This window comes from Lithobates pipiens, unplaced genomic scaffold, assembly GCF_037356315.1.
Source record: "Lithobates pipiens isolate NorthernLeopardFrog02 unplaced genomic scaffold, aLitPip1_a1.2 Scaffold_25, whole genome shotgun sequence".
Taxonomy (NCBI): domain Eukaryota; kingdom Metazoa; phylum Chordata; class Amphibia; order Anura; family Ranidae; genus Lithobates; species Lithobates pipiens.
In genome coordinates, this window is record NW_027507787.1 from 223,046,726 (window position 1) to 223,057,821 (window position 11,096).

Sequence of the window (11,096 nt, forward strand, 5' to 3'; positions counted from 1 at the left end):
ATATTTTTTTTACAAAAAAATTGGGGGTATTTATTATAGCAAAAAGTACAAAATTTTGTGGTTTTCTTTCAAAAAAAAATTCAAACGTTTTTTGTTTATAGCGCAAAAAAATAAAAACCGCAAAGGGGATCAAATATCACCAAAAGAAAGCTCTATTTGTGGGGGAAAAAAAAAGGACGCCAATTTTGTTTGGGAGCCACGTCGCAACGACCGCGCAATTGTCAGTTAAAGCGACGCAGTGCCGAATCACAAAAAATGGCCCGGTCATTCAGCAGCCAAATCTTCCGGGGCTTGAAGCAGTTAAGGGTTTGCACACTTATGCAACCATATTATTTTATTTTTTTTATTTTTACTTTCCTCCACCTAAAAGATTTCAGTTTGTTTTTTAATTGAGTTGTACAGTTTATAAGTCACATTAAAGGTGGAAAAAGTTCTGACATGGTTTGTCTCATTTTCTTTACATCACAGAAACCTGACGTTTTAACAGGTGTGTGCAGACTTTTTATAACCACTGTAGGTTACAATTGTGTAAATACTGACACAAGCATATTTATGCTATATTATAAAAAGCTGTGATTTGTATAAGCCATGGGAGTGGGAGGAAGCTTCTCCTCTCATATACAGCCACTTTCAGCATACAATGTTATAAATGTTTATATAGTCTTTTTGCAGTATGTCTCCTCATCTTTCAGACCACCCGCCAGCAATATACTGCTGGCTAGGGTTGCCACCTGTCCAGGATTCACCCGGACAGTTCGGGTTTGGAACCATGCGTCCGGGTTTCAGACTGCCTGAAACCCGGACACATTATTCAGACTGGACTATGGCTTACCAGCAGGGTTGCTGGCTGCAGTTGTCTAAGCTGAGAGTGACTGTTACATTCTTTCACGCTGCCCAAAGCCAACACTAACAACCCCCCCCCAAACACACACACAGACAGGAGAGGAGAGAGGGCTCGATGTGCACCTCTCGCCCCCACCCCCTACCCCTCTGTGTCTGCCCACACTCCAAACCCCGGAGCTGTAATTCAGAAAAGGAAAGTGGGGGCTGGAAATTTACAGTGCAGGTGCCTCAGATACATCTGGATGAGAGGTGCTGATTGCCAGAGTTCTCCTTATCATCAGAGTCTGCAGAGTGAAAAGGAACTCTACGAGTCCAGATGTAAAAGGGGAACTCTGAGGACTCTGATGTAAAGGGGGACTCTTGTTATTAATTTCATATGATTAGAAATGTATTTAATAACAATATATATATATATATATATATATATATATATATATATATATATATATATATATATATATATATATAGTTTATAATCGGGTTTGACTTGAAGAAAAGGTGGCAACCCTACTGCAGGTGGTATGTCAGCAGGCCCTGGGCCAATGATTCATAGCCAAGACCTGATGATCAGCTGTATCCAATCACAGCCCAGAGCCCTGTGCTGACAATCAACACAGGGCTCTGTTCACAAAGGAAACAATCTCTCTGTTTCTTTTCCCTGCGAAGCAGAGATAAGAAAGAAAAGGATCTTTAGTAAAAAGCAGCACACACTGCACATTTAACCCCTCCCCCAGTCAGTGCTATTAGTACAGTGACAGTGTAAGTATGGGTGCTCAATCTGTGGCCCTCCAGCTGTTGCAGTGCAAGTCCAATGAGGCATTTTAAAGCTGACAGTTACAAGCATGTCTCCCAAAGGCTGAGGCATTATGGGACTTTTAGTTCCACAATAGCTGGGGGGGGGGGGGGCACAGGTTCAGTTAGTGTCAGATTGTCCGCTGCACCAGTCCCATTGTAGGTGACTGATCATCACCATAAAGCCCCATACAAACTATCAGATTTTCTGCTGATTTTTTCCTTCAGATTTACTAAAACCATATAATATGAGGTCAAACCTTAGGAGTTTCAATTTGTATGCAATCAGGCAGGCCCTTCTACTACATGGTTTTGGTAAATCCGAAGACAAAAATCAGCAGAAAATCTGATAGTGTGTATGGGGCTTTAGTATCATTTGGATGAGAAGGCCTGGCTTGCAGTCTCCACTCTAATTCATCCTAAAGGTGTTCTATCGGGTTCAGGTCAGGCCATTCTAGTTCTTCCACCCCAAACTCTCTCATCCATGTCTTTATGGACCTTGCTTTGTGCTCATTTTGGAACAGGAAGGGGCCATCCCCAAACTGTTCCCACAAAGTTGGGAGCATGAAATTGTCCAAAATGTCTTGGTAGCTGACGCCTACCAAGGGAACTAAGGGGCCAAGCCCAACTCCCGAAAAACATCCCCACATCATAATTCCGCCCTCCGCCAAATGATTTGGACCAGTGCACAAAGCAAGGTCCATAAAGACATGGATGAGCGAGTTTGGGGTGGAGGAACTTGACTGGCCTACACCTCAACCCGATAGAACACCTTTGGGATGAATTGGAGCGGAGACTGTGAGCCAGACCCTCTCGTCTACATCAGCGCCTGACCTCACAAATGCTCTTCTGGAAGAATGGTCAACCATTCCCATAGACACACTCCTAAACCTTATGGACAGCCTTCCCAGAAGAGTTGAAGCTGTTATAGCTGCAAAGGGTGGACCAACTCAATATTGAGCCCTACGGACTAAAGACTGGGATGCCATTAAAGTTCATGTGTGTTTAAAGGCAGGCGTCCCAATACTTTTATAGTATATATATATATATATATATATATATGAAACTATATATATATATATATATATATATATAGTGAATGTCCTTCTTCTCCTTTAGTTCCCGCCATATCTCAAGTAGCCATTCTGCCTCTGCTTTGTTTCATCCATGCCTCTCTCCATCAATCCCCCTCTGACCGATCTCCCAGTGGTCCAGCATCAGTTTCTGTTGTGCCTCCTATGGTCTCCAGGAATAGTCAGCTTTTACTCTGCACCCATTGGTCAGTTAAGTGACATGGCACATCTGACCAGATAATTAATGCACAGTTAAAATATTTTTTTGTTCATAATTAAAGTTTAATGTCAAAATAAAGGTTGACATCATACAGGCGTTATATTGCTATGCAGTATTTCGTACATCCAGTACGTATTGACCCAATGTACAGTGGTTACTGTATTAGAGAAGGAGAACTAGAAAAACGAAGAGCTTCACAGGTAATAGAGATGCAATCAATTATCATACTGAAGCCTAAAGCTCTTCTAGGGTCACCTCTAGTCCTACCTGAACCACTTCTGGACCGCCCCACGCAGACATACTGCGGCAGGGCGGCCCTCCTGCGTTAAACCACGTACCTGGACGTGATTTCGTGCACAGGGTCTGGGACGTGTGCGCCACCGGGCGACTCACCCCCGCTGTGATTGGAAACAGCAGGAGTCACCCCCGCTGTGATTGGAAACAGATCTTCGCCGGGACCCACGATCGTTCTGAGGAGAGGCAGAATGGCGGTCTGCCTATGTAAACAAGGCAGACTGCCATCCTGCCCGGGGGGGAAATAGAGATATTGTGTTCTTCACCTTCACAATCATCTTTTTTAAAAACTTCTTCAGTTACTTCCTGGTTTCTTTCCTAGGCAAATGATGTCATACATCCCAGAAGTTTTTAGGAGGGGCTTTCTCAGATAAGCACACCCTCCTGCCTGCGTGCCTGAGTTAAGGGCAGATGGATTAAATACTACATAAATCATCTGCCCTTACTCAAGATGGCCACGGCCAGAGATGTTAGGGGAGTGTTTTTCAAAGTGATTTTTCAGCCAAATAAAGCATCAATAGACATGGATGGATCGGGGAGTTTGCATTGAACATGAAAAATGTATCAAATAGTGTTTTTGGTTTGTGGTGCTCAGATGCAGTGTAGTTCCACTTAGTGTCAAATTCCAGATTCGCATATATTATCACAGCCTTTCTCAACACAGAGGAGCCCTTGAAATAACTTTCCAGTCTCAGCAGGGGCAGCCCGTCCATTAGGGGGGAAAAGGGGCGGCAGCCCCCCCCCATCCATCGCCGCCTTCCTTATCAGGACACCGATGCATGGATTCTAATGCGGAGGGGCTGCTTTTTTGAAGCACCGATTAGAGCTTCTAATAGGCTTCAATATACGGTGGGCTTGTGTCGCAGAGAGTGCGCTCTGAGCCCACCCAGGTGTGTTACAATGGCGAATCAATATTCGCCATTGTAACACTGATCCTCCTCCTGGCCAATCAGGAAGTGGGTTTTGACACTGGTGACTCGATTGGCTAAAAGGACAGGCGATCCTATTGGATGCCTAGGAGGAAGAAGGGAGGAGCTCCAAGCCGCCATGGAGGACACAGAGCCGAGCCGCTGCAAGATGCCACCTGCCACTTGCCATGATGGGGTAAGTGCAGGACTGACTGGCAAACAGCGCGCGGGGGGTGCCGCTTGGGGGGGGGTCTTTGTTTGCTGCCCCCCCAAAAGTAAAACACCAGCCGCCACTGAGTCTCAGGGAACCCCTGCTAAAAATGACTAAATCTACAACTCATGATACATTGGTGTGATGGTCAGTGTGAGGAATGCTCCTTACACTTGTGGCCATTGGGAAGAATTCCCCCTTACAGAGAGCTAAACAGATCAATGGTGTCAGTGGGAACTTATCTGAAAGTCAGAAGTTTGTTGTTTGTTGATGATTAAAAGAGGCACATCTAAGTATACAGTCATCCGGGGTAAAGCTGTCCACATAGACCGTCCTCCGCACCACCATCAAAGTCATCCCTTCCATGTTGCACTCCACGAGCGATTGAAGCCTCGCTTTCAAATTGATCTGCAGGGTAGTCTTCCCGGTCACGATTGCAGACTGACAGCGGTGAGAGCCGGTAGTGCGGAGAATGATGTGGACAGCTTTACCCCGGATGCCTGCATACTTAGATGTGCCTCTTTTAATCATCAACCATGTGAGTTGCTAAATGTTGTACCTTCATTAAATGTAACAACTTATGCCGTGTACACACGATCGGACTTTCCGGCACTTTTTATGACTGGAGCTCCTGCTGGATTTTGCTTCTAATCCCCCTGTGGAGGCTTCCATTTGTGGATGGACATTTTATGGTTACACAACCTATCACATTGCTATAATCTTTTTATATGGACTATAAACTGAAGGACAATGAATAAATGGTTATGGAACGAATCATCTTAGTTTCCATTATTACTTATGGGGAGTTTGCTTTGATATATGAGTGCTTTGGATTACAAGCATGTTTCCGGAACAAATTATGCTTGCAATCCAAGATTTTACTGTACTATTTTTTTTTTTTTTAGCTTCTTGAAATATACCGTATTTTTCCGTGTATAAGACGCTACTTTATCCTTAAATTGTTAGACTGAAATTCGAGCAGCGTCTTATACACGGTCAGTCAGCCTGGGAGAGAGCCGTGCGGGTGGTCATAGCTTGTGAACGGCTTCCTCCAATCACGAGCCGTATGTTAGTGATGTCAGCTGGAGGTAGAGGAGGAGGTCGAGAGTGCGCAGATGCGTTCCCGTTCGATGTGGAGACTGCGCAGATGCAGAGAGCGGAGCGTTTTGAGCCCAAGATGTCACAGAATAATAAAAGTAAGAGACTGTCTTATTCTGCAAAATTCAAACTCAGTGTAGTTAGCTATGCAAAAGAGCATGGGAATAGAGCTGCAGAGAGACAGTTGACTGTGACTCAGAAGACAGCAGTGATGCAAAAGAAGTTGAAGAAATTCTGTCTGGAACTAGTGATGAAGAAGAGAACATTGATGCAACAGAGGTTGAATAAAGTGATATGATGCATAATATACTGGTATGTAAATGTTAATTACTAAATAAAACTGTGTTCTGTTTTACCTGTTTAAAATATGGATTTCTTAATTCTGGGTTGCAAAAGTGGGGGGGCGTCTTATACATGGGGGCATCTTATACATGGAAAAATACGGTAACTGCGCTGTTTGAGAACTGTGGGCTCTAATAGGCTTCCAAAAAGATAAACAGCCGGCGCAATGCTGTGCATTTACTGTTTACACAGTGTTGTGTTAGAGAAGCGAATACATTGTTTCCCTAACACTGACCCGCCTCTCAGCCAATCCAGTTGCCGGGTCTGTGTTACCTGTCACCTGATTGGCTGAAATCACAGGCGCTGTGATTGGACACATACCAGGCGTCCAATCATTGCAGAAGATGAGATGATTGGTGTGCGGGAGAAGACATCGGGGTCGGGGTGAAATGAAGGACACCGCTCACCGCCTACTGCCGTCACACGCTGCACACTAGAAACAAGGTAAGTGCCGGGAAGACAACGGGCAGGGGTACAGTGGCAGCACTTGGGGCACAGTGGCAGCATTTGGGGCACAGTGGCAGCACTTGGGGCACAATGGCAACATTTACGGCACAGTAGCAGCATTTAATGGCCACAGTGGCATCATTTAGGGCACAGTGGCAGCACTTGGGGCACAATGGCAACATTTGGGGCACAGTGGCAGCATTTAATGGGCACAGTGGCAGCATTTGGGGCACAGTGGCAGCACTTGGGGCACAGTGACAACATTTGGGGCACAGTAGCAGCACTTGAGGCACAGTGGCAACATTTGGGGCACAGTGGCAGCACTTGGGGCCCAGTGGCAACATTTGGGCAACAGTGGCAGCATTTGGGGCACAGTGGCAGCATTTAATGGGCACAGTGGCAACATTTGGGGCACAGTGGCAGCGTTTGATGGGAACAGTGGCAGCATTTGGGGTACAGGGGCAGCATTTAATGGGCACAGTGGCAGCATTCGATGGAAACAGTGGCAGCATGTTGGGGCACAGTGGCAGCATGTTGGGGCACAGTGGCAGCATTTAGTGGGCACAGTGGCAACATTTGGGGCACAGTGGCAGGACTTGGGACACAGTGGAAACATTTGGTGCACAATGTCAGCATTTAATGGGCACAGTGGCAACATTTGGGGCACAGTGGCAGCATTTAATGGGCACAGTGGCAGCATTTGTGGCACAGTGGCAGCATTCGATGGGAACAGTGGCAGCATTTGGGGCACAGTGGCAGCTTTTGGGGTACAGCGGCAGCATTTGATGGGCAAAGTGGCTGTGTTTGATGGCACGGTGAGGCTGCAATTGATGGGGTTTTTTTTCTGAATTTTTCAGTTTGTTTGCGCCCCCATCAAAAAATTTGAGCACCCGCCACCACTGAAAGTTAGCGGTCCTTTAAGGGCATAACTTTGAAAAGGCAGGAGCAATCCCATTATAAGCCCACTGACCAGTCCATGCGTCGTTCTGACGAAGCTCACACAGTTGAGCGAAATGCATAAACATCACGATGTTTAGCAGCCCAGCCACACATATGCAGCTTCCATCTGCTCCACTCATCACCACCGCACAAAGCGGGGCAACCACTGAGAATCAGCGTACATCTACAGCCAGGCAAAGGATGATTGCTTCAACCACCTGAACCGTCCTAGGGACTGGACTTTTGGACATCTGAGGAGCTAATCGGTACTGGATCAAGGAAGCAAGCAGCACAGCGGGTTTCCATTATTTCTTATGGGGAAATTTGCTTTGATTTATAAGTGCTGTGGATTACAAGCATGTTTCCGGAACGAATTATGCTCGCAATCCAAGGTTTTACTGTATAATGGACATAGATAGGAAGAAAGGAAACTCTGGCAGTCGCACTCCGGATAGAATCTGAAATGACTTGTGCCTTTATTTCTCAAGTGAAAATCACATCACACGAACCACAGCAAAAGAGAATATGGAACAAAAAATGTTGACGCGTTTCGCACTGAAATCAGTGCTTACTCATGTATAATGGACATACAGTAAATGTAAAGAAATATGTGTAAAAATGTATTCAAGCGTTATTCGTATAAATACACATTAAAAATAATAAAATCCAGTGTGTGTGGTTACACATCGATATACAGAATATACAGTACTACATGAAGAAAAATGTGGTTTCTCTTTATGTAGTAGTGTATGTTCTGTATATCTATATGCAACCTCACACACTGGATTTTAGCCTTTTGATTGTGTATTTGTATGAATAAAGCCTAATATAATTGTTACATCTTTTCTTTACATTTATGACCATTATAGTCCCATATGGAGGTCTTTTTTGATAAGGGCATTCCAACACCTCTAATGCCGCATACACACGAGCGGAATGTCCAACAGAATCTTTTCATCCTATATTCCGATCATGTGTGGGCACCGTCTGACTTTTTTTTTTCTAATATTCTGACGGACCTAGAAATAGAACATGTTCTAAATATTTCCGATAGAACCAATTCCTATCGGGAAAACCGCTCGTCTGTATGCTGTTCCAACGGACCAAAAACGACGCATGCTCTGAAGCAAGTACGGGACGGAAGCTATTGGCTATTGAACTTCCTTTCTCTCGTCCCGTTGTACGTGTTGTACGTCGCCGCGTTCTTGGCGATCGGATTTTGTTGTAATCGTGTGTATACAAGACAGTTTCAGTGGAACTCTGTCAGAAAAACCTTCAGAGTTTATTCTGACGGGAAAACCGGTCGTGTGTACAGGGCGTAAAACAACTTACCTTGGGACGCTACCTAATAATGTTAACCCCATTCTGTGTCACGAGAAAAAGGTCAATAATTAATATGATACTCCATTATTGATTTTATTGATATTGTATTGTCATAGCTCCCAACTGTCCCTGATTTCAAAGGAACTGCCTCTGATTTGGAGTAATGTCCCTTACTCCTCCTCATTTGTCCCTCGTTTTGGTCTGATCTATATAGATAGTATATCTATATAGTATAGTATATAAAATGCACTGTTTATCTATCAAAAACTGTTTTCCAGGTCTAAACCTTTCATCCAAATTCTAAATTGCTGCATTTGTAAATTCCAAAAGCCAATATAAAGGAATAGTAGTGGAAAAAAAAAGCACTTGTGGGTTTAACCAATCTTGTTTTTTTTTTTGTACAATTCTCCTTTAAGGGGGTGTGGCAAGGGGGTGTGTCCTATGCCTGCATACTTTTGCTGATAGGTGTCCCTCATTCCCATCTCAAAAATTTGGGAGGTTTGTATTGTAAAACTGAATATATACATACATATACTGAGTGTGTGCGCGCATGCATGATATATATACATATACATATATATATATATATATATATATATATATATATATATATATATATATATACACGCACACACCACACATACATTACATGTTTTGTTAATTTGTTAAACATTAAACATTTAATAAAACATATCTAACAAGAAAAAGGAAAGATCATCTCGATAGCAAAATGAGGCCATCCATAGGGGCAGCTTAACATCCATCTAGAATATTATCTGATTCAGTAATCAATACCAATGCGTAATCTACTGCCAAAATCGTCAAAAAACACTTATGCCGCGTACACACGACCGGAATTTTCGAGGGACTAGGTCCGGTGATCTTTCCGAGTTTTGGCAGAGTTCTGAGGGACTTTCCGAATGAACGGACTTGGCCACACACAATCACACCAAAGTCCGACGGAATGGAACGTGATGACATACGACAGGACTAGAATAAGGAAGTTCATAGCCAGTAGCCAATAGCTGCCCTAGCGTCGGTTTTTGTCCGTCGGACTAGCATACACACAAACGTATTTCTCAGTCCGGAGGAGTTCCGGTGGAAAAATTTAAAACATTTTCTATTTCTAAAGTCCGCTGGATTTTTGGCAAGCAAAGGTCCGATGGAGCCCACACAAGATCGAATTGTCCGTCTGACTCGTTCCGTCAGTCCTTTGCTGTCAGAAAGTCCGGTCGTGTGTACGAGGCATTAGCGTGAATTATCCTGTTCATGAGCAGGCATGGCATAAACATACAATACATAATAAGACGCTAGTAATATAAACTTTAAAAAAAAAAAAGCAATTCTTACAATGTAATTAACTAAATTTCCCAATCAGGAACATATCCAATCACAAAGCTCTAAAAGCTATGTTCTTAGAAACCAGAGGGGTGGTAGCAGTCCACCATGAATTTTTACCCCCCCCCCCAAAGTAACTCACCCCAGAGCAGCAGACACAGAAGTCCTAGCAGCAGCTGACTCTCCCGCATGGTTGGAGGATGTGTGAGCTTCATGGGCCAGTCATGGCACACCAGCCACCTTCATTGTGTCACAAGGTCTATAAGAAGAACCAGAAAAGCCAGATTGTAGCACTCCTCTCTGCCCAGTCCAGGGAAATCAGAATGATCATTCGCTGACGGTGGAACGTCTCTGCGGCTTCTCAGGCATGCGAGGGAACCTGTTCTACAACTATTGTGATGTCGACAAAAGGACAGTTTAACGTGACTCAGGTATTCAAATCAGATTTCTTAATAAAGTAGATACGATATTTGCAATGTAAAAATCACAATTAAAGTTTATTTGCAGATCAAGGGACATGGGCGATAAGGAAAAAGGGATCGGCAAGGTTATATAAATACAGAATAACAGTACAGGGAACAAAGAACATCTAGGCCTTGTTCAAACCTGTTACCCTGCGGTGAAATGCATGCGTTCTACTACAGCAAAATTAAAGTGGAAAAATCAATTAATTACTATAGGACTGATTTATATTTGGAGTACAAATACTGTTATCTGCTCTTCAGGGCATGCATTTTACAGCCCAGTCATAAAATACACATGATATAACATATTGCTGCTCATCGGTTCTCGAATATGATATAGAGAATTGCATCAATTTGCCCTTTGGGACTTTAAATGAGGCGCAACAAATCCAATTGTAAAATAAATTACATACAGATTTATTGGTGAATGCAATACCAACAGATCAACATGAACAGGTTCCATATTGTCAAACTGATTTTTAGTAATTAACGTAATATATTCCATAACCAAATACAGTATTCCATAAATTGATCCATCATGGGTGTGAAAATGCATTTTTATGACCCAACGTGTTCCGTGAATAGCCGTTCACTTCCTCAGGGGCTGATGCACACAGTATCTATAAATAAAAACAGTTTTGAAATATATATGTAGCGGATGACATTTTGGACAGAATGTCATACGCATGTAAATTTAGTTTTTGCCTCAGAACAGTAGGGGTTCTGAGGGTTAATTGTGTAGGTAGGCCTTAACACCAGTCTGGCCAGGCTGTGTTTGGAAGTTCTGACTGGTCACGTGCACTG

The 11,096-nt window shown here is 43.6% G+C and overlaps 1 protein-coding gene across 4 annotated transcripts in view; it reads right to left on the reverse strand.

Annotated features, from left to right (window-relative positions):
• The window catches only part of LOC143930908 (disintegrin and metalloproteinase domain-containing protein 9-like), a 140,468-nt gene extending 130,247 nt beyond the window's left edge, over nt 1–10,221 (reverse strand). For 2 of the 4 annotated variants that reach the window (XM_077455591.1, XM_077455590.1), the window contains exon 1: nt 9,971–10,221. In XM_077455591.1, the coding sequence (XP_077311717.1) occupies nt 9,971–10,043 (73 nt within the window). In that variant the 5' untranslated portion in view covers nt 10,044–10,221. The remainder of the gene's footprint in view (nt 1–9,970) is intronic. The other 2 variants (XM_077455589.1, XM_077455588.1) reach the window with 1 other exon arrangement.
• Between the last annotated feature and the right edge of the window lie 875 nt (nt 10,222–11,096).